This window comes from Pongo abelii, chromosome 17 (genome assembly GCF_028885655.2).
Source record: "Pongo abelii isolate AG06213 chromosome 17, NHGRI_mPonAbe1-v2.0_pri, whole genome shotgun sequence".
Lineage (NCBI taxonomy): Eukaryota > Metazoa > Chordata > Mammalia > Primates > Hominidae > Pongo > Pongo abelii.
The window spans coordinates 32581042-32607962 of NC_072002.2; the positions used below are offsets into that span (position 1 = coordinate 32581042).

General features: G+C 38.0%; 2 protein-coding genes, 1 non-coding gene and 1 pseudogene across 5 annotated transcripts in view; 1 reads left to right on the forward strand and 3 right to left on the reverse strand.

Moving 5' to 3' along the window:
* Positions 1-11277, reverse strand: part of NDC80 (NDC80 kinetochore complex component) — a 44377-nt gene extending 33100 nt beyond the window's left edge. The window contains exons 1-6 of the mRNA XM_002828086.4: positions 11096-11277; positions 9702-9811; positions 7711-7788; positions 4897-5020; positions 4625-4797; positions 3738-3840 (exon numbers count right to left, since the gene is read on the reverse strand). Coding sequence (XP_002828132.1) covers positions 3738-3840; positions 4625-4797; positions 4897-5020; positions 7711-7788; positions 9702-9802 — 579 coding nt within the window. The 5' untranslated portion in view covers positions 9803-9811; positions 11096-11277. The remainder of the gene's footprint in view (positions 1-3737; positions 3841-4624; positions 4798-4896; positions 5021-7710; positions 7789-9701; positions 9812-11095) is intronic.
* METTL4 (methyltransferase 4, N6-adenosine) overlaps positions 10879-26921 on the forward strand; it is a 32205-nt gene continuing 16162 nt past the window's right edge. For 2 of the 3 annotated variants that reach the window (XM_002828087.4, XM_009252276.3), the window contains exons 1-4: positions 10879-11629; positions 15104-15937; positions 17246-17308; positions 26061-26430. In XM_002828087.4, the coding sequence (XP_002828133.1) occupies positions 15542-15937; positions 17246-17308; positions 26061-26430 (829 nt within the window). In that variant the 5' untranslated portion in view covers positions 10879-11629; positions 15104-15541. Of the gene's footprint in view, positions 11630-12714; positions 12993-15103; positions 15938-17245; positions 17309-26060; positions 26431-26921 lie in introns of all 3 variants that reach the window. The other variant, XM_009252274.4, reaches the window with a different exon arrangement.
* Positions 13621-14370, reverse strand: LOC100455488 (ubiquitin-conjugating enzyme E2 variant 1-like; annotated as a pseudogene).
* On the reverse strand, positions 25600-25734 carry LOC112130014 (small nucleolar RNA U109). The gene has a single exon (XR_002912334.1). It is a non-coding gene; the product is annotated as a small nucleolar RNA U109 (small nucleolar RNA).

Consider the following 26921-nt stretch of genomic DNA (forward strand, 5'->3'; position numbering starts at 1 on the left):
AATAGAAATCAACTGAGAACAGTAGTTGTAATAAAGCAATTCAATAAGGGTAGTAAACACAAAAAACTCTTTTAGTAGTAATCACCATAGAAATAGAATTAAAAAAAGAGAAAGTCTGTTCATCATAGTAACAAAACACATGGCATTGATAAAAAATATGTTGTTTGATATTAAGAAAACTACATGGCCAGGTATGGTGGCTCACGCCTGGAATCCCAGCACTTTGGGAGGCTGAGGCAGGTGGATCACCTTAGGTCAGGAGTTTAAGATCAGCCTGGCCAACATGGTGACACCCTGTCTCTTCTGAAAATACAAAAATTAGCTAGGCTTGGTGGTGGGCACCTGTAATCCTAGCTACTTGGGAGGCTGAGGCACGAGAATTGCTTGAACCTGGGAGGTGGAGGTTGCAGTGAGCTGAGATCACGCCACTGCATTCCAGCCTGGGCGACAAAGCAAGACTCTGTCTCAAAAAAAAAAAAAAAAAAAAAAAAAAAGAAAACCAAACAACAACAACAACAACAAAAAACCATAGAATGAAAAAACAAAAACAAAATCTTACTGAAGGGACAAGAGATGAATAAATGAGATTTAACACTTTCCCATATGACAATATTAACTATTGACAGGATGGAAATTTCCCCTTATATATCATGAATTCAATGTTATGTCGATAATATCAAAATCACAAGATTTTGTTAAAATCTGAAAAAATAATTTAGAGAGTGAGGATACGACAATAGCTAACATTGTGAAAAGAAGTAAGAATGTTCGTCTTCTAGATAAAATATATTAGAAAGTGACAGGAATTAGTATGGTCATGAAGCAGGGATAGAAAAAAAAGAGCAGACAAATAGGTTTAATTAAGAACATACTGGTGACAGTTCAAAACTGTGGGGAAAATATTATTTATTTATTTTTGAGATGGAGTTTTGCTCTGTTGCCTAGGCTGGAGTGCAGTGGTGTGATATCGGCTTACTGCAACCTCCACCTCCTGGGTTCAAATGATTCTCGTGCTTCAGCTTCCCAAGTAGCCAGGACTTCAGGCATGCACCATCATACCTGGCTAATATTTTTGTATTTTTAGTAGAGATGGGGTTTTGTCATGTTGGCCAGGCTGGTCTCTAACTTCTGACCTCGGGTGATCTACCTGCCTCAGCCTCCCAAAGTGCTGGGATTACAGGCATGAGCCACAGTGCCCGGCCAATATCAGTTTTTCCATAAGTGGGACTGTGATACATGAGTGAATTATTTAAAAAAGAAGGCCTTCTCTTTCTTACACTAAAATAAATTGGAGATGAATTAAGATTTAAACGCAGCACAAAGAAGTCATACAAATACTAGGAGAAAATTTGTAAAATTGTTTTTTAAAAAACATTGGGGAGGAAAAGAGGCCTTCCTAAATGTGGCTAAATTTCTAGGCTTATGTTAAGTGAGAAAGAAAATTAGAAAAAGAAACCTGAAGTCTCTCATGGATTAATACATCACATCATGCAAAGCAATATAAAAAGGAGGGGATTCCAACTTAAATAATGGGCTTGGAGGGCCAGGCGTGGTGGCTCATGCCTGTAATCCCAGCACTTTGGGAGGCCGAGGTGGGTGGATCATGAGGTCAGGAGTTCGAGACCAGCCTGCCTAACATGGTGAAACCCCATCTCTACTAAAAATACAAAAAATTAGCCAGACATGATGGCGGGTGCCTATAATCCCAGCTACTCGGGAGGCTGAGGCAGAGAATTGCTTGAACCTGGGAGGCGGAGGTTGCAGTGAGCCGAGATTGCGCCACTGCACTCCAGCCCAGGCGACAGAGTGAGACTCATTTCAAAAAAAAAAAAAAAAAAGAGGGGCTTGGAGGCATCGCAAGAGGACCCTCCCCAAGTGAAGCTAGTGCAGGTAATCCACAAGCTCCACATGCTATCTCCCAACCACACAATATCGTAAGCTGCTTAGGCAAACAAGGGTTAAGTGTTCTAGTGACAATGGGGATATCTGATGGTGAGACCAAAAAAGTAGTTATCAAATGTCCATGGGCATCACTGGGGAGAGACAAATTGAATGCATAAATATTATATATAAAGTCCAATGAAACTTGGATTTTTATTAACGGTCTATGGCATTGGAATTCTACTCTGTTGACAATGGGTGGTACTGTATGTACCAGCATGGCTCCTGGGTCAAAATCCATACACCCAGTGCCTGCCTTCATTTAGCTAAAGCCTTGCTGATGGCCAAGACAATGTCAGGGGAACAGCATTAGCTTTAGGAATTCTAGCACTAAGTAGAACAGGAAACTCGAAGCTACAAAAGGAGAGACTGCATTAAATTAGATAAAAACTCACATTTCTGAACAGACAAAACAGCAGATGAAATTAAAAAAAAGAGAGAGAGAAAAAAATTACTTGCACCATATAGACAGGAGCTAATTTCTCTGACTCAACCATTTTTGACTTGCAAAATGGCACTCTTGCAAATCAATACAAAAAAAGAAAAATATCAAAAGAGTAGATATTACAATAAATGTAAAAAAGTTCACCTTTAAAAACAAAAAATGTAAATAAGGAAAAATTAGCTGTCAGTATCTTTTGCTTGTTGTGTTGCCAACTATTAAAACCATCAGTACGTTTAATATATAAAGATTCAAATTCATAGCAAAAAGCAAATGGTGAAATATAAACTTGCCTAAAAAACCACGTATAAGCAGTTAAAAGAAAAATAATCATATAAAAACATAAATTGTTTAAATATATATATACACACACATATATATACACACATGTATATACATATACACACACATTTATATATAAACAAGCTATTTTTCACCTCCTAAATTGATAAAGATTTTAAAACAACAATGCTTATGGTTTGGAAAAATGGGTATGCTCAAACATTGTTGAGCTTTTAATTGGTACAAGTTTTCTAGAGAAAAATCTGTCAGTATGTATCAAAAGTTTAAAAAATATACATATAGTACTTTGCACAGCAACACACACTTTTAAAACTATATCACAAGGGGCCGGTCGTGGTGGCTCAGGTCTATAATCCCAGCACTTTGGGAGGCTGAGGTGGGCAGATCACCTGAGGTCAGGAGTTTGAGACCAGCCTGGTTAACATGGTGGAACCCTGTCTCTACTAAAAATACAAAATTAGCCGGGCGTGGTGGTGCATGCCTGTAATCCCAGCTACTCAGGAGTCTGAGGCAGGAGAATTTCTTGAATCTGGGAAGTGGAGGTTGCAGTGAGCTGAGATCATGCCACCACACTCCAGCCTGGGCAACAGAGCGAGACTCCCTCTCAAAAACAGAACCAAACCAAACCAAACCAAACCAAACCAAAACAAAACAAAGCTATCACAAGGAAATATTTTATGTTATTTTCTCTGAGTTTGGAGACTATGGTTATATCACTGTATTCTCCAAACTTCCTGCAGTAAATATGGATTTTAATTAAAAAGGGTAAAAATGAATTTCATGAGGGAAAATAAAAAATGAATTTCCTATTGACTCATTTTTTTTGAGTCGTAAAACCTCATGATAATAAATAATCTCCTTGTCAGTTGGTACTTTCTTCCTTTTACCTTGCGATAATAGTTTGAAACACTTAAAATCAAACGTGCTTTGAAAAAATGAAAACTCTGAAGCAGACTTTGAGAACACTGTCAAAAGACTGGGAGAGAAAAATATTTTTTTGAGGAAAAAAACCCTTTCCCATGTATACATTTCAAAAGAACCAATCAAATACCTTGATGCAGTCTATTAGCCAAACTAAGGCTGCCACAATGTGAGGCCACGTATGAGGAGCCCCCACTGTATACATGGAGCTTTTGGATAGTGCAAAAGGATACCTATGAGAAATCAGAAAAACATAAGCTAATTTAACGTTATTATAATTTATTAAAGATAACGGTTAATCAAGAAGTTACATTTAAAAAATTCCACATATACACTCAGTCTTGACTTGTTTAGAGGTAAGATATGTTGGGATTCTATCCTTAGTCATCTTAATCTCTGTGTATTTCTCTGTACATTACTTTGTACATCTACGCCCCAAGCTGCAGAACTTGACCTATACAACCAATATGCTGGACTACTCTCCCAAAACGTCTTTTGTTCCCTCAAATTCAATATACCCCCAATAAACGACATGTATGTACACCTCCAAATCCATTCTTCCCCCTTTGAATTTCATCACACTCTGTTTTCACCAGGCGTGAATCCTGGTTTTTTTTTGGCTTCTGTAAAATCTGTGGTATCCAGCCTGTTTTTTCTATTCTCTGTCACTTCAGCAGTTCAGGGCTTTATATTCTATCTTCTGTTGCTCTGTAATAACCTATGAGTAGTTTTTTTTTTTTAAACAAAGAAAAGTGTATTTAATCCGTCTGTATCCATCATCAAACTTCATCAGTTACTAACAATTTGTTAATCCTTACTGCTTCTACCACCAGCAATTTTTATTTTTATTTTTGTAAGCAGTTGCTTTTTTTCTCTTCAATTTATCCTACATATATTGCCCACAGTGGTCATCTTAAAACATATTATTTCTGTACCTCAAACTTTTTACAAATTGATTTCATTTGTTTCGTCTCTGTGTGCCAGTCATGTCTCTAAACTAATAAGAAATATGCATACCCAAGGTCTTTAAAGATTCTTGGAACCTCTTCTTCAAACTTGGTGTCAGGAAGTTCGTATGACGGGCACAGGAAGCCGTAAAGGAATGTGAAGATCTTCAGGAAGTCTTTAACAGAGGGAGCTTGTAGAGATTTCATGGACACATTATGTGCATAACCATTTTCTGTAAGGAACTACAATAATTTTTATGAACCACCAAACGTTTTGTAATGGAAAATTATTGGAAAATACCTATGACAAAAATCACAGTTTAGATTAAAATCCTAAAGTACCTCACAGAGTTGTCGAATACACTGCTGAATGAATGCTTTGTCATTAAGTGGTCTCGGGTCCTTGATTTTCTCAGAACTGGAAAATATACCAAGTTGACTATTCCGGGATCCATGTCCACTAGTTCTGGAAATATATTTTTAAAAAGCCAGTTAAAACTATTTGCTTCTGTGATCAAGTCTAAATTATTTCAAGGCAGTTTTGCATTTTAACATCAACATCAAACATTACATTCTTATAACTAAACAATTCTCTTATTTAAAGCAGAGAAAAGGAGCAAATAATGAAGAGTAAAATATGAGGTTACAGCAGTTAAAGATAAGGATGTAAAACGAGGCAAGAATAAACACACACTTGGCACACACATTTGGCCGGGCACAGTGGCTCATGCCTGTAATCCCAGCACTTTGGGAGGCTGAGGCGGTGGATCACGAGGTCAGGAGTTCAAGACCAGCCTGGCCAAGATGGTGAAACCTCGTCTCTACTAAAAATACAAAAAAATTAGCCAGACGTGTTGGCAGGCACCTGTAATCCCAGTTACTCGGGAGGCTGAGGCAGGAGAATTGCTTGAACTGGCGAGGCAGAGGTTGCAGTGAGCCAAGATCGCGCCACTGCATTCCAGCCTGGGTGACAGAGCGAGACTCCATCTCAAAAAAAAAAAAAAAAATGCAGACAGTATCAGTACCTTCTCACAGGGCAGTTCTGAGGATTGATTGAAAGATTTAATGTAGATAAAGCACTTAAAACAATGTCTGGCCTATAGGAATGCTCCACAAATATTAGATTTTGTAATCACTATCATCTCTAAAGTTTAGCTCTGAGATGAATTACATTACAAAAATACCTTAAGATTTTTTATCAACTGAAATAAATACCAAAAATGGAAGTTTAAACCAATGAAACCAAATTGGTTTCACGGCAGAGACTTTTTAAAAAGGTGACAAGTACTTCATCTCTAAATATTTTCAAAAGAATGGAAGAAACAGGTTTGTCTTAAAGTTATATTTTGTTTTGGTGAGACAACAACATAATTTATCATCTTAATTTTGGGGTTGAACTTTTTTTAAAGATATCTATTTTATTGACATAATTTGTTTAGAATAAAATGCACCTGTTTAAAGCATACAGTTTGATGAAGTTTGACAATAAACGCATTTGTGTCACTTCTGCCAATCAAAATATGAGCATTTCTATCATCCCCCAAAGTCTCCTTATGCCCCTTAACAGTTAATCCTTCTTCAACCTGCAGCCTAGACAACCACTGACCTACTCCAGATAGATGGTTGTTCTCAAAGTGTTGTCTAAGGATCACTGAGAAGTCAAAACTATTTTTATGATAAAACTAAGATGTTATTTGCTCTTTTCATTTTCAATCTCTCATGAGTGTACAGTGGAGTTTTCCAGAGGCTGGTAACATGATGTATGATACTGTAACAGATTAAATGCAGAAGCAAGTATTAGAATCTAGCTGTCTGCTATTAAGCCATAAGAGATTTGTAAAAATGTAAAAAAAAGTCACTCTTCTTACTGAAATTGTTTTATTTTTGAAAATATGTTTTTTAAAAGTTGAAAACATGTTATTTATGTTACCATGTAATGGGTTGTTATTTTAAATTGAATGCATATTTTAAATTTTTCTCAGTTTTAATTTCTACTACGGTTAATTTTGACAGATATAGCCCATAAAACAAAAGCTCTGTGGAGTTCTCATTAATCTTTTAGACTGTAAAAATGACAAAAATGTTGGACTAGATGATGTTTCCTCATTTTACATTTTTTTTTTGAGACAGGGTGTTTCTCTGTTGCCCAGGCTGGAGTGCAGTGGTGCTAACCTGGCTCACTGGAGCCTCGACCTTCTGGGCTCAAGTAAACCTCCTGCCTAAGCCTCTTGAGTAGCTAGGATTATAGGCATGCACCATGATGCTTGGTTAATTTTTAAATTAAAAAAAGTTTTTTTTTGAGACAGAGTCTCACTGTCACCCAAGGTGGAGTTCAGTGGTGCGATCTCAGCTCACTGCAACCTCCACCTCCTGGGTTCAAGTGATCCTCCTGCTTCAGCCTTCCAAGTAGATGGGACTACAGGCATGTGCCACTGCCCCTGGCTAATCATTGTATTTTTTGTAGAGACAGGGTTTCACCATATTGCCCAGCTAGGTCTTGAACTCCTGGACTCAAGTGGTCTGCCCGCCTTGGCCTCCCAAAGTGCTGGGATTACAGGTGTGAGCCACCACACCCGGTCTACACACCTGGCTAATTAAAAAAATTTTTTTTTTGTAGAGACAGGGTCTTGCAATGTTGCCCAGGGTGGTCTCGAACTCTTGGACTCAAGATCATCTCAGTCTCCCATCTCAGCCTCCCAAAGTGCTAGGATTACAGGTGTGAGCCACTGCACCTGGTCTACATGCCTGCCTGGCCAATTAAAAAAAATGTGGAGTCAGGGTCTTGTCATGTTGCCCAGGCTGGTCTCAAACTCCAGGACTCAAGCAAAGACTCCCAAAGTGCTGGGATTACAGGCATGGCCACCATGCCTGGCCACTCCTTATTTTAAAATGCGATGACTCCACTGTGTCTGAAAGCTAGGTATAGAATTTTCAATCAACTATTTATTTGTAACAATGAAATAGTGGTCTGAATGTGTTAGCTACACTGTCTAAAGCAGATATAAACTAAAATTTTAACCATTTAAAATCAGAGGAAAACTAGATTATAACTTTTCTTTCGAAAGGAACCATGTCATCTAATGTATTTGTTCTCTGAGGGCAACAACGCATGGCTATAAGAATCCCTTTATTAGAGCTAATAAAAAATATAATTACCTTTTGCCAAATAGCGAGACTTTTCTTTCAGATGTCGGTTTGTTTACACTTAGCTTTCCAAAGGTTGGTTTCTCTTTGCTTTAAGAAAAATAGAAAACAACTCTTTAAAATAAAAATTAAAATTAGCTCAAGAAACTTTTAGAAATATATTAGAACCAACAACTTTTCCCCACTACCTATAAAAATAATTCAAAAATCATAAAAATGTGTAGCAGTCATGAAAGCTGTTATAAATAGGATGGGCTAAACATGGTACTATAAGTTATAATGTTTGTAATGTTGGGGGACCAGCAGAGGTCCCTCTGGTGTATGTACCCTTTGGTAGATTTAGTCTTTGTTTTAACCTCAGCAGGGTCTGTTTTACTTGTCTCATTTTTAATAACTATCTAAACATTTTCTACCCTAAATTTGCATTTCCAAAGGGTAAAAACAAGGTTAAAAAAAAACCCTGAAGGTAAAGTACAAGATAGAAAATTTGTAGCCCAAAGACACAGAACATACTTTCAGGCCTAAATATCATTATTATTACTACTTTCTGATTTTAAATTATTAACAGAAAAATTAAAAACTGACACATAATTGTACCTACTTATGGGGTACATAGTGATGCTGTGATACATATAATGTACAGTGATCAGATCAGGGTAATTACCATATCCATCATCTCAAACATTTATCATTTCTTTGTTGGGAACAGTCAATATTCTCCTAGCTATTTAAAACTATACAATATATTATTGTTAACTATAGTCATTATACAGTGCTGTAGAACACCAGGACTTATTCTTCCCATTTAGCTATAATTTCGTGTCCTTTAACAGATCTCTCCCTATTTCCCTCTTCTCCCTATGCTTCCCAGCCTCTAGCATCCATTTTATTTTTTACTTCTATGAGATAAACTTTTTTAGCTTCCACCTATGAGAACATGTGCTGTCTAATTGTCTGTTCCCTGCTTATTTCACTTATTTGCCAAGACAAAGAAAAGTGTAAGTAGGAAATCCAGTTAAGACAAAATGGTCAAAGGTAAGGCTTGTTACGCAGATTTAAGTCTTTTGCTTCTCTGCAGAACAAAAATCCTATCTACATTAAGATTTCCATTATCTTAACCACATTTACATTTTTTTTTTTTTCTTTTAGAGCCTACTCTGTATTAGAATGTAGCTGCCCTTATTACATTATCTAAACTGCAGGCAAAAGAACATTGACAATGGTGACCTTTTAGCCTCTAATACAATTAAAGGCATAACTTTTTTTGGTATAAGTAATGTATAACAGCACAAACATTTTCTTGGTTTACAGTATTCAAAAGGAAAAATACATAAATATTTCAAATTTCTAAAAGTAACATAGGCTCATACTATGTAAATCCAAGTAATTTAAAAACAGTTAGCAAGTAACTTGTACCTCGGTACTTAGAGAAGAATTATACAGCTCTACCATGGCTTACAAATAGACTTCTCTAATCTGGAAGATAATCACTCATAATGAAAAACTATAGTTTATGATAGCAGGTTCTTTCAGATATTTTTCCAGCAAATCTTGAGGAAAGAGTTCGGAGGAGTGGTGTTTTGTAGGCTGCTACTATATTATACCTTATGAGAGCAAATAATTTTGCTCTGATTTGATTGAAGCTTTGCTAATTGGAAATATCTCAGTGAACTCTAAGTTACAGCACAGAGCCTGCTTAAACAAGTAGCTCTAGAATAAAAAAGAAAAATAAGAGTGTACTGAACAAGAATTAACAGTCCTTTTAGGGGGTGCCTGGTAAAGCATTTGGCTTTGGGAATTTATGAAACAAATGAGACAAACAACACCTAGCAGAGTATCATGCCCACTTTTAGATTTCATTGATCCAAAATTAGGTACCCCTAGGAACAGACAAGATTCACCAAGACATCACTCATATTACATCTTTGTATTAACTATTTTTTATGATTTCTTTGCCTAAGATGATAAAGCATGCAAGTTAGAACCACAAGGGAAATACTCACGTTTGAGGGGTATAGAGGCCTTGTTTATTTACATCCTGGGACCTTAACTCCTGCATGGAGAGGCGGCCAGCACCACCGGTGGAAACTGAACTGCGCTTCATGCTTATGACCTACATTCACGAATTCAGTATTTAAAAAAAACTTTCCAGACAGAGATGGTACATTAAGCAGCTATTTATCCTTAAACAGAAAGACAGTCAGGTTTCATTGTTTCTTCAAGATCATCATCTTTCCCCTGGGGTATCTTTATTTGTTCATGTACACTGAAGTTCTCATTTGCAAGGAACATCTATTTAATTCCATTTAAAAATATTCAACATAAACATTTATTAATTGCCCACTATATATAAGGGAGTGTGCTAGGCAATGCAGGAGATGCAAAGATGAGTAAGTTATGGTTTTTGCCTTCACAAGGGTATCCGTGGTAGCTAAAGCCCTGTCTGTTACCCAGACCACATTACTGCTGTTGGCTGTGCCTATTTCAACAGGAAGACAAAAAAATTACCTCAAATTCTCTTATTCACCTCAAAATGTTTCCTTTTCTTTGGTTTTAGAGAATGGAATTATTCTGTTTTCCTAATGTCAATCTCTCTTGCTCTGTCCTTAACCCATTGTTTCCTCAATTACTGCCCTTTTGGCATCAATGTCCCCTTCAACAAGGATAAATCATCTGGTCTATAAAATGGTCTATAGGCTGCCTCCATTTACAAACCACATTAACAGGTCACTCCCTTCACATCTGCTAAAAAGGTTGTCTCCTAGGATACACACGATTGACAAAACTTTTGATCCTGTCTCATCTCTGCACCCAGCCTTCTCAGGTCCTGCCCTGGCTTTCAGGAAGGTGACAATCCTTTTACTTCTCTGGGTACTCCTTAGTCTTTTACACTGATTACATTCTTCCTGATTTTGGCCGCCTATTTCTTCTTCAATATGCGCTTGTTCATCTATTCAACTTTTCCACTCACACCTGTGTGTCCACGTTTAATCTCCACTTATAATGTGCTCTCATAAGATGAAGACTTCTACGCGCAGTCCTACACGGCCATAAGAAGCTACACTAGTATTCAGACGCAACCCACCCAACGAGTCCTCTCTTGTCCATCTCTTTCCGCCCCCTTCAATTCTTCCCCGTTTCCTCTCCCGAGCCTCCACTCCTCATCAGTGTCCCCCAGGCCCTCCCCTTTCCTCCTTGGGAAATCGTTGCCACTAGAAATTTAATGGATCCCGTGAAACCAGCGCCTCGCACAGTTTTGGCCTCGAGGCTTCTCCCAACAGCAAACAAACACCAAAACATTGCCTCAGGACCTCTAAATTTAAGTCATTGGCGCCATCACTTTCTTCCTCCAGAACAGCTCTGCAGAAACCAAGTTAATCCAATGTCATTCAGTCACCTTTTTTCCAGTTTCCTGACACGACCCAGGGACCGAATTTCTGTAAACCGTGCAAGTATCCGCTAGATAGGACAGCAGTCATCAAAACACCAGGTCCTTCCTCGGCCCGCCAAGGCCGTTCGAATTTGAAATTCTCCGCCGGCGCTGACGTCATCACGCACGACGCGCGCAGTAACTTTCATGCGACCGCCTCGTCGCCGGAAGTCTGCGTGGCTGGTCGAGCCCAGCCTCCTCACCCAGGAACTGGGGTCTGTGGGCCAGTGTGGCCGTCCCTACGAAGTCTGGCATGACTCCTAAAGTTAGGTCTGAAGACCCGTGGGCAGCCTGAGCGCCGAGGAGCGCCCTGAACGCTGAACTCGCCCCGGAAACGTTTTCCGTACAGCAACATGGCGGCGCCCATGGACTCTTAGAAAAGGAGAAAGCTTTTTTTCTGTGGACTGAAAGGGGCGTTTTTCATGATCACTATTTAGATGGGTGCTGTTTTCATGCGGACAGTCTGGGAAGGCGGCGTCCGCTTTTCTGACAAGGGAAGAGGTGAGGTGGGAGAGGGGCTGCGAAGTGGGTGGAATGGGCTCCAAGGATTGCGTTGGTACGGCTGCCGCCGAAATTCGGGCTCAGTATTTGATCACTTTCCGGACCTGTGAGAGGCTAGGAAAAATCCAAGTGTTTGGGGGCGGGCGGCGAGGGAGTGGATGTGAAGCAGAGACGCAGGAGAGGGGTGCACTAACAACAGTAACAGTAGATCACTTTGCTAAAATAGGATTTCCTCGCTGCTGTGAGTTTGAACCCAGAAACAGGCACTGCCCTGTACCTGGAGAGTGGTGGTGATGAAAGATCTCACAGCTCCGGGAAGTCTGGATACTTGGGTCTGGTAGCAATTGTGCCATTAACTAGCGTTATTTTTGGGCAGGTTGCGTTTCTGCTCTGAGTTTCAATTTTCCCGTCTGAATTTCTAGCTCTCACTAGCCATTCCAGGATCCTTTTCACCTCAGCTGTGGCCTATGAAGGGGATGGGGAGGAACCAAGGATTATATTAATATAAAAATTATATTAAAATTAGGCAACCGTCTGATAATAAAAAGTCTCCTTGTGGAATACTGTTAGGTTAAACTTTACCTACAGATTGTTAAATCCTTAGCACTAATGTTTTCCCCAGAAAAGATTAATGGAAACATCATTTGCTTTTCTGACTAGATAGTTGCTGCTTCCAAAGGTGGTTTTACACAAATACAAAATTAAAAAAACCTTTAGTACAGAGATAATTGCTTGTATTTCGGTATACATCCACAGTACAGTTCAGCATTTAGTGGTCCTGGCAGCAATTTGCCAGGAAGTCAAGCCTGCCAATTTCCTGATATTCCTGCTGTGCACCCCAACTTCTTAATCCCTGCTGAGGATCTTGAGAAGCAGCAGCACCAAAACCAAAGTAGGCACCAAATTCAAGGTTCTTTTGGTTCCAGTTGTCACATTTCAAGCTAGACTCCAGTAGATGCAAGGATGATCAAATGTGAGCCCTGTTTAAAACTTCAATTTTTAAGAGCAAGCACAATTGCAGGAAAAGAAAACAATTCAGAGGGATCATGTGTGCTTACAGTTGTCTTCATGTGGCCTTTTCCCAGGTTTAACCACCAAGGACCCTGATGGCCGGGGTGTCTGAATAACCCTGGTGACTCTTTTCACCACATCAAAACCTGAGTTAAAAGGCTGATGATAACAGCAGAAGGTGGCAGGGCTGAGGACCCACTATTCATTTCCTAGGCTGCTGGAGAGTGAATAAGTGTTCTTCCAACCTTACCTTATGGCTTCTGGTCAAAGCAAAGAAGTGTCATGGAAAGTGTTGGGTGGTGACAGTGCAAAAAGAGACTTGACGGGGAAGGAGCAGCATCTCTTGATAAAGGTGGGGAGGAGAAGACATGGGGAAAGCCCTGAATTCCTCATGGAAGGCGAATCTCAGAGGGGAGCGGAGCGGAGGGCTTATGATCTGTGCTTTGGCCAAGGGTGGGAGTCGAAGAGGTGGGGACAGGACAGTGGTTTGGAAGGAGCATCACTGAATACTTAAACTGAGTGCCCACAGACTCAGCAGTGGTCCCACAGACTGTGATCTTCACGTCTACTCTAACAAGCCTCCCAGGCTAGAGGGCTGTTGCAGGGGGTGGGGGTGGGAGGAAGGGAGAGCGGTAGGGGGAGAAGGCGGAGACCCCAGGCCATGTAAGGAGCAGCAAGGTGATTGTGTGGTCTTTCCACAGTTGAATTAGATGTACCCCGCCAGTTATGATGGGAATCAGTTTAAATATACTTGCTTGATCCTGTCGCTTGACAGGATGATTTGTTATAGCACAACTTACATAATTCAAATGGACAAAAAAGTTAGTATCATTCACAGTGTCTTAAGATACATTTCTTTTGAATAGGAGCATCCTTTCTAGTACTGTGAGGTCTACAAGATGTATCTAGAAAATTTACTACTGTTGAAAATGAAGACTGCTTAAATTGAATGGGAGTGGGGAAAAGGGACTATGGTTTTTCTTTTGATTAATTACTGTAACAGTGTCTTTCAGGCTGCTGAGGGAGTTTCATGTTTTCTTTAGATGTCGTTAGGTGTCCAACCTCTTCCAAGACAACTTTGATGCTATGTGAATTCTGCTATTTTGCTGGCACTGAAGTGGCTCTTGAGTCCACCACTCCTTTAGAATAGCATTAATTTTTGTTATACATCTTACAAAGGGGTGTGCTGCTGGGTATTTAGGTCCACATTCTATTTTAAGGCTGTATATTCAGTTTTCGTAAATTGTTCTTGGAGGCCCAATTATCATTCCTGTCCATTTGGTAAGTGTCATGTCTTTATCATCTTCTAGACTCTAGCTATCTGTGCCGTCTCATACTCCTTTTTTTGTTTGTTTTTTTTTGGGACGTAGTTTCATTCTTGTTGCCCTGGCTGGAGTGCAGTACTGCAGTCTCGGCTCACTGCAACCTCTCCCTCCTGGGTTCAAGTGATTCTCATGCCTCAGCCTTCTGAGTAACTGGGATTACAGGCGCATGCCACCACGCCCAGCTAATTTTTGTACTTTTAGTAGAGACAGGGTTTCACCATGTTGGCCCGGCTGGTCTCGAACTCCCGACCTCAGGGGATCCGCCCGCCTCGGCCTCTCAAAGTGCTACGATTACAGGCGTGAGCCACCATGCCCAGCCACTCCTTTCTAACCTTCTTCAGGTTCTTCCAACAGTTGGAAATTGAGAGGTACTCCTCCTACTCCTGAGCCTGTGGTGGCTGCCATCATGTGTCACTGTCACTCTTAGGCTGGCCCCTTCTTCCTTCTAATTCATTTCTGACACTATTTCTATCTTGAGATAGTGTCACGTTTCCAAGATTCATTGTACAGACATGAATGATTACATCATTGGTCACTGGTAATCAACTCAGCCTTCATCCCTGCACTCAGTAAGGCTACAGGGGCTGTGAGCCAGGAACTGTGGATGAAAACCAGTGTACATCATAATATCACTCATGGAGTTAGAAATTTGAATCTAAATGCTATGATTATTAATTGTGCCATTAAGCACTCGTTTATTTCTTATTCTGTCCCCTCAAGTTCTCCACTGCACTGGATTTAGAAAGCAGTATCTAGAACTCTAATCCATCTTTTGAAAAAAGGTTAGTTCTGAGAAAACTGGTTATCCAAGGGGTATTGCTCAGAACCAATTACAGATCTAGACTCTTAACCTTGCAGTTTTGCTAGGGTTTAGTGCTTCTGATGTGCTGTTAAAATTGCATTTTCTCTGACTAGAACAATTTTTTCTTTTTACCTTATTACTCCATTGGTAGTAGTGATTAAGTAGGGCGGATGATACTGGAGAATGGGCTGACTTACTGTGACAAGTGTAGTTTGCAAAAACGAGGGATTACCTGCTAACAGCACCTTCTGAAATTCTGTGCCCCTCTCTAGATAGGTTTATCTCATTAAAAAGGGTGAATTCACGTAGCTAATGTAGTGTTCTTTGCTTTTACAGGGTACTTTGTCCTTTTAAGCATTCAATGACTTCCTGACTTGGAGGATGTGGACCTAGTGGCTAGACCCAAGGACCAAAGCAAGAAGTCGTGGGGGGCCCAGGAAGACAGGAGGATCACATTGGGATTCCAGACATAAGATCAGGTTTTAACCCCCTTTGGCCAAATTTTGGCTGAAAATGTTGAATTATCAACTCTGAAATTAAAAAGAAAGTTTATATTAAAACACTGCAATTTTCCTTAGAATTTCTGTATATATTAACATCGTGCATGATAAATTCTCTTCAATGTGCATGTCAGGTTTATGTACTTGTATATCAAATCTATCTGTGTGTATGAAGTGTATGTTTATTGAAATACAAGACATTTAAGAAGCTGATCTGGAAAGTTGGATTTTAATTCTAGTTCCTAATTCCCAGAGGCTTTTTTAAAGGAAGGGAATGTCTGTGGTACACCAGTTGTCAGCTGGGTGGTTACTGGATCATCTTTCTTTTGTCAACAAGATAAACTATCAACTTCACCAGCATCATGAACCTTGTTGCAGTAAAAAGGAGTTCACTACTTCTGTTCACTTTGAGTCTCTTCAAATGGATTCTGTGTCCTCCTCTGGAGCCTGTGCTGCATTTATTGCTTCTGACTCTTCCACTAAGCCAGAGAATGATGATGGAGGAAATTATGAAATGTTCACACAAAAATTTGTTTTTCGACCTGAACTGTTTGATGTCACCAAACCTTATATAACTCCAGCTGTTCATAAAGAATGCCAGCAAAGTAATGAAAAGGAAGATCTGATGAATGGTGTTGAAAAAGAAATCTCCATTTCTATTATTGGGAAGGTAGAAAGTTTTAAGAAATATTTATTTTCTCCAGAAAACATAATTGAGATTTATCATCTAAATGTCTTAAATATCTGGTGATTCATTAAGTATAAAGAAGAATCAGTAAAACCCAAAAAGGTTTTAGCATATCTGAAATAATTTGTAGCTTTTTTCTAGCTTCAGCTATTCTTAGAAGACCAAATTGCATAGTATTTCAAAAATAAGCAAAGTTGGCTGGGAAGTGAATTCTCTGTAAATTAAGCAAAGAAAATAAAACCAGACAGCAACAAACAAACAAAAAACCAAACAAAAAACTCCCAAAAAACCCTTTTCTTGATTAGGCATTTGTATTAATTGACTATGTTTACAACTGTTTTTGCTTAAAAAAAAAAAAGTTTTTCTGCCAAATTTCTAAGCAGTAAATGGTTTTTTGGAGGTTTTTAGAGAGCTATCCCTTGGAGATATGTAATAAAAGTTTGTAAGAAGGGTGATTGTTTTAAAAGTTTCTAGTAATACAAGTAGAAAGCTCCTGTGGTAAATATACCCATTTGTAAAGTATGTGTATTTGTATATTCACACTGGTGCAATCTTTTAGTAGAGTTTTGGGAATGCCATACAAGATCAAATTAATTATGCTTTAATACTTTTTATATCTTTCAGGAATTTAGAGGTGATTTTACAAAGTCCATTTTAGGTATCTGATATCAGCATTATCTTTTTTACTTATTTTTATTTATTTGTTTATTTAATTTATTTATTTATTTATTTATTTATTTATTTGAGACAGAGTCTCGCTCTGTCACCCAGGCTGGAGTGCAGTGGTGCTATCTCAGCTCACTGCAAGCTCTGCCTCCCGGGTTCACGCCATTCTCCTGCCTCAGCCTCCCGAGTAGCTGGGACTGCAGGCGCTTGCCACCACGCCTGGCTAATTTTTTGTATTTTTAGTAGAGACGGGGTTTCACCGTGTTAAGCCAGGATGGTCTTGATCTCCTGACCTCGTGATCCGCCTGCCTTGGCCTCCCAAAGTGCTGGGATTACAGGCGTGAGCCACCGTGCCCGGCCAGAACTAGTTCTTATTAATAGCAGATAAAGCTGAGGTGACCTTTTACAATCCATTTTGTTTATGTTGTTGTTGTTAATTTACTTTGGGAAAGCTTACCTCCTCACTCCATACCCTTTGCATTGATTTTGACCTCAGTAGACAATTACTACTATTAATTATTAATTATTATTAGGCTGATATATAAGACATAAATAATGTTATAATGAAAAAGCAAAATATTAATGGCAACATAACTTTTCCCCTGTAATTGATCTGCCTTTTAGAAGCGTAAAAGATGTGTTGTTTTCAATCAAGGTGAATTGGATGCTATGGAATACCATACAAAGGTAAGTGTAAAATGTTCATTGATCACATTGGAAGATTAATGTGAAGTAGTAGAAAATAAATGGACAACATAAATAAGGATTTTTTTTCAAAATCAAGCAATCATTTTGATCAGGCTTAGCACTTAATATATTTATTGTTAATTTTATAGTAATGAACAGTTTAAACCAGTTTTGTCTGTTTTTTTTTTTGAGACAGAGTCTCATTCTGTTGCCCAGGCTGGAGTGGAGTGGTCGTGGTGTGATCTCAGCTCACTGTAGCCTCTGCCTCCCGGTTTCAAGCAATCTCATTCCTTGGCCTTCTCTGAGTAGCTGGGATTATAGGCGTGTGCCACCATGCCCTGCTAATTTTTTGTATTTTTAGTAGAGATGGTGTTTCACCATGTTGGCCAGGCTGGTCTCAAACTCCTGAGCTCTGGCCATCCACCAGCCTCAGCCTCCCAAAGTGCTAGGATTTTACAGGAGTGAGTGACTGCATCCAGCCTAAACCAGTTTTTATTGAAACTTCATGTACTTCTATTAGTTTAAATATTTAACAAAGTAAACTTATGCTATATTGGTTAAGTTTAGAGATTTTAGAGATTATAAAATCCTATTGTCTAGATAAAACAATATATTAAGATAGTGGCAGAAGAGAGCATGAGTAATGTGAAGGATATGTTTCTAGAACATAGCGATAAATGAGATCAGAGAGTTAAAGAAATGAGAAGAAACAGAATGAACACAAATATTTTAAGCTTAATTTTTTTTTTTCCATGAAGCACCTTTGAAATGGCAAAATTCGGTCTGGAATTCGGTCTTGTTGAATTAATGTGATGGTAGAACCCTGGGTTTTTTTCCCTTTCTTTCTTGTTGTAGTAGAATATACATAAAATTTTCCATTTTTAACCACTTTTATGTGTAAAATTCTGTGGCATTAAATACATTCACAACGTTGTACCACACCACTGCTTTTCATCTCTAGTACTTTTTCATCATCCCAAACTGGAACGCTACCATTATTTAATAACTCCCCATCCCCGCTGTCCCCCAGCTGCTGGTATCCTTTATTCTACTCACTGTCTCTGTGAATTTGCCTATGGTAGATATTTCATATAAGTGGAATCGTACAATGTTTATCTTTTTATATCTGGCTAATTTCACTTAGCATAATGTCTTCAAGGTTCATCCATGTTGTAGCACTTATCAGAATTTCCTTTTTAAGGGTGAATAATATTTCATTGTTTGTATATACTACATTTTGTTTATTCATTTATTTGTTCATGGTCATTTGGGTTGTTTCCACATTTTGGCTATTATGAGTAATGTTTCTGTGAACATTGGTGTGCAAGTATCTGTTTGAGTCCCTGCTTTTTTTAGGTATATACCCAGAAGTGGAATTGTTGGATTAGCTTTTATGTTTAACTTTCGTTTTTTCTTTTGAGGCAGGGTCTCACTGTGTTGCCCAGGCTGGAGTGCAGTGGTGCAGTCATGGCTCACTGCGGCTTTGAACTCTTGGGCTCAAGTGATCCTCTTGCCTCAGCCTCCTGAGACTACAGGCATGTGCTACCACGCTCAGCTAATTTTTTATTTTTTTGTAGAGATAAGGTCTTACTATGTTGCCCAGGCTGGTCTTGAACTCCTGGGCTCAAGCAGTCCTCCTGCTTTGGCCTCCCAAAGTGCTGGGAATGCAGCCAAGAGCCACTGTATGCAGCCCCCACCCCCCCTTTTTTTTTAATCATAGCCATTATGATGGATATAAAGTGGTATCTTATTGTGGTTTTCGTAAAGACATTGGGTTTTAAATATTCTGAAGACAGCTGAATACACAAATGTTAAATCCCTCAATGTGAGCAGTTTATCTGTTAATTTTGGAAATACACCTATTTTCTGGAAATGCCACTTGCAAGGTTAACTGCAGAAATATCAGGAAAATCCAGGGTATTTATATCTATAAAAAAATTAATAAGATTTACTTTCACTTTAAAGTTTACATGAAATTAGAGAATAGAATTTCTTGAATTCATGTATATTCCAATTGCTAAATACTTGTATTAATCATGAATGCAAATTATGAAACGTGCTGCAGAATGGAATCAAACTCTTAAAAAGTAGTAGGACAGAATATTTGTTGAATCAGATTTAGAGGTTTGACTATCCGGTAGTGCCAGTCCTGCCCATCCCCATCCTTTTCTCATCACTCCTCTTTTTAATAAATTTGTTTTCTTTCCCCATATAAATTTTAGGATCAATGATAACATCTAGTTAGAAAACCTATTGCCATTTTTATGGCATCAGTTAAATTTCTAACATCTTTAAGATGTTGATGATTCTGCCCCAAAACATGAATGTATTTTTCCATTTGTCCACGTTTTGTTGTGTCATTGTGTAAATTTTTCTTTATAAAGGCTTTACAGGTTTCTTGTTAAGTTGTAGTAACTTTTTGTTGTTGTATCTCTTGGATTTTCCAGATATATAACTCTTTCAGATAGTAGTAATTTTACTTATACCTTTCCAATGATCATGTTTCTGATTTCTTCTCTAATTCTATAGGGTGGAAATTATAATACAATATTAAAGAATATTTGTGTGCATAATAAACATAAATAATATATGTGAGCATAGTTACTTTGTCTTGTCCTTGACAAGGGGGATATTTCATCATTAAGCGTAATACTGGATTTCAACTGAGTTGGAAATAACATGTTAGGCATATATGGAGATTGAAGAGATTTTTTTTTTCTTTTTTAAAAATTTTTTTGCATGAACCTATTGATCCTATTGAAGGAGACTGAATAGATTTTTCCTATGCTTCTTCCTCATATTAACCATCCTTGCATTTGCAGAATATATTCCAAATGATCATGATGTTACTATTTTTAAAATGTTCTACTGGATTTTTTTTTTTTGAGACAGAGTCTCGCTCTGTCACCCAGGTTGGAGTGCAGTGGTGCATCCCTGCTCACTGCAAGCTCTGCCTCCTGGGTTCATGCCATTCTCCTGCCTCAGCCTCCCGAGTAGCTGGGATTACAGGCACCTGCCACCATGCCCCGCTAATTTTTTGTATTTTTTTAGTAGAGATGAGGTTTCACCGTGTTAGCCAGGATGGTCTCAATCTCCTGACCTCATGATCCACCCGCCTCGGCCTCCCAAAGTGCTGGGATTACAGGCGTGAGCCACCACGCCTGGCCTCTTCTGGATTTTATTTGCTAATATTTTATTTGGGACAGTCATAAGAGAGATTGGTCTGATATATTTACTTCTTTGGCCTTATATATAATTATATATGTAAATATGTAGGATGTTTGCACACTGGAGAACTTATTAGCCCTCTCGTGTTGAAAGCTAGAAGTTTTCCTTCTTTTTACTTTCCAATTTTCTGGAGCAATAGAAAAAGAATTGGGATAATTTGTTCTTTAAGAGTTTGATAAAGTTTGATAGAACCCCCACTTTGTAACCATCTCAGTGTGTTGCTTTTTGTGGTGGGTACTTTTTTGGCAACTTTACTTTTTTCCTCTTTTCTTTTTTCTTTACTTATTGATAGAAGAATTTAATGGTGAGACTTTTTGTCTGGGCACAGCTTTAGCAACATCATGTAAGTTCTGACGTGTTGTGTTTTAATTGTCATGGGGGAAGGTTTTTAGTAACAAAATCAGGTTTTTAAATAGAGAACAGGATTTTCAGGTTTTCTGTTTCTGTTGATGTCAGTTTTCACAAGTTTTATCTTCTAAGAAATGTGTTCATTTCAGGCTGGACATGGTGGTTCATGCCTGTAATCACAGCACTATGGGAGGCCGAGGTGGGCAGATCACTTGATGTTAGGAATTGGAGACCAGTGTGGCCAACATGGTGAAATCACATCTCTACTAAAAATATAAAAAAATTAGCCAGGTGTGGTGGTGGGCACCTATAACCCCAGCTACTCGGGACACTGAGGGAGGAGAATTGTTGGAACCTGGGAGGTGGAGGTTGCAGTGAGCTGAGATCATGCCACTCCATTCTAGCCTGGGTGACAGAGAATCCCTCTCAAAAAAATAAAAAACAAAAAACAGAAATGTGTTCATTTCATCCTAATTGTCAAATTTGTTAGCATGAAGTCATGTTATCTTATGCTTTCTTTTAATGTCTGTAGGATCTGTGGTGATAATAACTTTTTCATTGCTTTTATTAGTAATTTGTGTTTTTTTTAATAGGTAAAATATACATATAAAATTTACTGTTTTAACCATTTTTTAGATGTACAATTTAGTGGCACTAAGTACATTCAGAGTGTCATGCCATCATTACCACATCCATCTTCAGAACGTGTTCATCATTCCAAACTGAAACTACACATTAAATAGTAACTCCCCACTCCCCCTTCCCCTGCTACCTGGTAACTAGTATTCTGCTTTCTGTCTCTGTGAATTTGCCTATACCTCATATAAGTGAAATCACATAATACTTGTCTTTTGCATCTGGTTTATTTCACTATGTCTTCAAGGTTAATCCATGTAGCATATATCAGAATTTCCTTCCTTTTTAAGGCTGAAAAATATTCCATTTTATGTAAATATTACCTTTTGTTTATCCATTTGTTTATGGACTTTTGGGTAGTTTCTGCCTTTTGGTTATTGTGAATAATGCTTCTCTGAAGACAGGTGTACAAATATCTATTCCAGTTGTTGCTTTTAATTCTTTTGGATATATACCGAGAAGTGGAATTACTGGATTTTATCGTAATTCTGTGATTAATTTTTGGAGGAACCACCATACTGCCTTCCACAGTGGTTCTACCATTTTACATTCCTACCAGCAATACCCAAGGGCTCCAGTTTCTCCACATCCTTGTCAACACTTTTGTTTTTTGATAATAGCTATCCTAGTAGGTGTGGAGTAGTATCTCATTGTGGTTTTGATTTGTATTTACCTAATGGTTAGTAATGTTGAGCATCTTTTTATGTGCTTTTTTAATGTGCTTGTTGGCCATTTGTATATTTTCTTGAGAGAAATGTCTGTTCGTATCCTTTGTTCGTTTTCTGGGCTGTTTTTTTTTTCTTGCTGAGTTTTAGAAGTTCTTTATATATTCTGGTTATTAACCCCCTATCAGATATATGATTTACAAATATTCAAAGAACAAGCTTTTAATTTAGTTAATTTTCCTTACTATCTCTGTGTTTTCCATTTTATTGACTTCTGTTTTTTTAAATTATTTCTTTTGGTTTACTTTGCTCTTCTTTTTCTAACTTTTTTAATTTTTAATTTTCTTGGGTATTTTCTTAAAGTGGAATGTTATGTCGGTTAACTTACATCTTTTTTTCTTTTCTAACTTAAGCACTTAAAGCTGTAAGTTTCCCTCTAAATCACTGCTTTGGTTGCCTTCCACGTATTTTGATATTTTGTATTTTCATTTTGATTCAATAAAAAGTATTTTCTGATTTTCCTTATTATTTCATCTTTGACCTATATGAATTATTTAGAAGTGTTCTATTTCATTTCCAGATAATGAGTTTATCTCCGTGTCTTCTTGTTCTTGATTTCTAATTTAAATCCAATGGGGTATAGAACATACGCTTAGGATTTCAGTCCTTTTACATTTATAGAACCTTGTTTTATGGCCCAGCATACGAGTTATCTTTGTGCCTGTATTATATGCTTTTGGGAAGAATATGTATTATCTATACATATTCTTTCCAAAAATTGTTAGATGCAGTGTTCTATGAATGTCAGATGCAGCGTTAGATGCAGTGTTCTATGAATGTCAGATAACGTTAGTTGATAGTGTTTTTCAGAACTTCTGTGTCTTTAGAGATTTTTGCATTAATTTCTCACTTGCTGGGTAGATTTTTTTTGGGTTGGTTTAGAATAGTGTTTAAGGCTAATTATGCCTCTATACTGATGCAGGATCCATCTAATTACCCAGTACCCCTGTCAAGAACTGTGAAGTGTCTGAAATTTTACCCTGTTTGGAAGCTAACAAGTTAGCTTGCCTTAGTTTCATGGATGCTAGGAGAAGATAGGAGACTCCTAGGTCAGGGACAAAGGATTTTACTGCTCCTGGCACAGCATGTGCTTTATGCTCATAGACTCCCTTTGCACCCCATGTCCCATGAGGACAATGGCAATCAACGTAGTTAGATGCTGTGCATGCAGTGGGTTTCCTATGCATGCAGCGATTCTTTGATTCACAGCTAAGGATCCCAAGCTTAGGGAACTCTCATCTTTTAAGTGGGTTGCAAACAAACCTGTCTGACCTTTTGCCCCAGAGGGAGACTTTATTAACCTGGACAGCATACAAGTCTATCCTCTGCCTTGGGGAGACACTACTCCATCTTCCATGTTGTATACATATCCTTGGAAATTTTTTCTGGAACAAAAGCTGTCAGTGCCTCTGCTCAGAGACTCAGGATGAATTGTCTCCCAATTGCCCTGTGAATCATGAGGTGTTCCCATCTGAGTGGTGGAAACAGGCACTATTCTTGGCCCTAGGGAGCATCAGACACTTTTTTTATTTTAATTTTTTAAATTTTGGGGGTACTCCTTTTCCCAGCTTCTGATAGTTCCTTCACACACTTGTACTGATCAGTACATAGGTAAATTTCTCTAGTGTGCCTACCTGCAGATCTCCTGAGTTCTCTCTCTGTGGAGCCCTTTCCTCTCTGATATTCTGTCCTGTGAACTGTTAACTGTACTCTCAGTTCCATCTCCTCAACTCAGGGATTCTTCCAGGCTCTGCTCAGATTCTTCCTTTCTATGGCCTGGAAACTCTCTCCAGGCAATTTGCTGGGGCTATCGATTTCTTTCCCATTGCTTAGGGCTACTGTCCTTCCTTGCCTAATGTTTTAAAAGCTCTTGTTACTGTTTCTCTTTGTTGTTCCAGCCAGTGGAAGTCTCTCGCTGCTTTGAACATTTCTCTTTATCACTGTTTCTTTTAGCAATTTGATTAGGATGTTACATAGTGCAGATTCCTCCTCCTCCTCTTCTTCCTCGTCCCCTGACCCCCACCTCCTCCTCATTTTCTTCAGCAAATTTAGAAATTTTCAGCCATTATTTCCTCAAATACTTTTTCTGTCTTCATTTTGGACACATTTGGTCCTTTTTTTATGTCTCTATGTCACTTCTTAATATGCTCATTTTTTCCTTTACATCTTTGAACATATGAATATAGTATAAATACCTTAATATCATTTTTTACTTTTATTCCCAATATATTTATTTGGACTGCAAGTAAACCTGCCTAACCTTTTCTACTAATTTTATTGTCTGTGTCATTCCTATGTTTCCATTTGGTGATTTTTTTCTTTTTATAATAAATTTTTCTGCTTCTTTACATTCCTGATAATTTTAAATTTTTTGTAAGATATTTCTACTTTAGCTTTTTGGGTAGTTCATATTTTCATATTCGTTTAAATATTCTTGAGCTTTTTTCTCAGAAAAAGTTTCTTTGCAACTGGTTGATCTTTCTGAGACTCTCTTTAAGCTTATTTAGTTATGATCAGAGCAGACTTTGGTCTAGAGCTATTTTTTTTTTCCGCAATTGCCGAGGCAATGCCCTTGTGAATTGTCTGCCTGATGTTCTGTGAGTTATGAGGTTTTCCATTTTGGCATTGGGGAGCACTAACTATTCTCAGCCCTGGGTGAGCCCTGGGTATTGTTTCCTCTTGTCATTTCATCTGGTTCTTCCTTCCTTGCCCTTGGTAGTTTCATCCCATGCATGTGTTGATCATGACTCGGCTGGAATTTTGGGCAGATCCCCTGCAGCTCTTAGGAGCTCTGTCTGTGCTGTCTCCTCTCTGTCACCTTCCTTGGCTTTTCTAGACTCCAAGCTCCATCTCCTCAACTCAGAGAGACTATTGGACTCTGCATGTGTCTTTCCTGTGCCTGGGAACTTTCTGAAGGCAGTAAGCTGGAGCAGTCCTTTGTTTTTGCTGTTTAGGGACCACTGTTCTACGCTGCATGGCATCCGAAGTCTGAAAGCCTTTTTTTTTTAAACCAACCAACCAACCAACCAACCACCCAACCAAACAAACAAACGAATATATTTTGTGCATTTAAAAAAAGTAATTTCAGATGAAAGGGTAAATCTGATCCACGATACTCCATCTTGTCCAGAAGGGGAACTTGGGTTTTATTTTTTATAATTATTTTAGTTGTATTTTTATAAAACTTTGTTTATATGTTTATTTTACAGAGTTATGTTTTTCTTTATAATTCAAGCTGTGTTTTATGAAAGAAAAGGTATGTTTATTTTAAAATTAGATAACCAGAGAAATCTAAGATTAAATGTTGTGATTTAAACTTAATTCTCCCTATAGACGATGATGATTCTTTTTTTCTTATATAGGAGTAATATGCCACCACTCAACCTCTACTGAAAGGTTGGCAGCCCTGAGACCTACTTTTGTAGTTTAGCGTGTTACAGATGTATTTCTCCTCCCAAAGGAATGAAGAGCAGATACTTCCTCATGCAATCCCTATAGATTAGAAATCCCATTTTCTTCTAGAAACATTCAGATTATCAAATTTACCTTATACATGTTTAAAGATATATTTTCTTACATATATTGTTTGGTTATTTAGTTGTCAGTGAATTTGTGAGGTTGTTTCACTCTACAGTTGGGAAATAGCAGTTCAAAGGTGTGCTTGCACATTCTTATCTTTTCATTGTAGCACAGAATTATTTTACTGTAAGCGTTAAGTATATTGATTTGAGTTTATAAACTCAGATATTCAAAGCACAGTCAATGTTCTTTTTTAATGTCAGTGTTCTTTTAATGTACTTAAAATTCTCTTACAGATCAGGGAGCTGATTTTGGATGGATCTTTACAATTAATCCAGGAAGGTCTCAAAAGTGGTTTTCTTTATCCACTTTTTGAAAAACAGGACAAGGGTAGTAAGCCCATTACTTTACCACTTGACACCTGCAATTTGTCAGAATTATGTGAAATGGCAAAGCATTTGCCTTCTCTGAATGAAATGGAACATCAGACATTACAGTTGGTGGAAGAGGATACATCTGTTACAGAACAGGATTTATTTTTGCGAGTTGTTGAAAACAACTCTAGCTTTACAAAAGTGATTACTTTGATGGGACAGAAATACCTGCTACCACCGAAAAGCAGTTTTCTTTTATCTGACATTTCTTGTATGCAACCACTTCTAAACTGTAAGTAATTATTGTGTTTGTTATTAGAAAAAGATAATTTTTCTGTGGGCTGAAAAGTTAAGAGCTAGTCTGAAATTTGAAGATGGGTCAGCATTTATGAGGATAGGGTAAACACTTTTCCTCGGGTTATTTGTCTCTTAGGTTTAATTTTAAGGTGCTGGCTTTTGCTTTTTTTAAAAAAATAAATATTATGAATAGAGTCAAAAGCTAATTTCTAAGAGAACAAAATATAGTTACTTCTCTGTACTTAGGAATTCAGTATGCAGTTGTGTTTAACCAAATCAGTTTTTTTTTAACTTTTCTTCATAGCAAAGTAGAAACACTTCAGTTATGAATATCAATTCCCAAATCATTCCTAGCCTTGTATAAAGGATACCTTTTAAGCTAGTGTTCAAGCTCATTGTCTAAAATTTCTTGAAACATTTTCCTGTACAAAGTTAAAAAATTTAAATATTGAAGTCCGCAGTCACACAGACCTGTATTTGACTTTA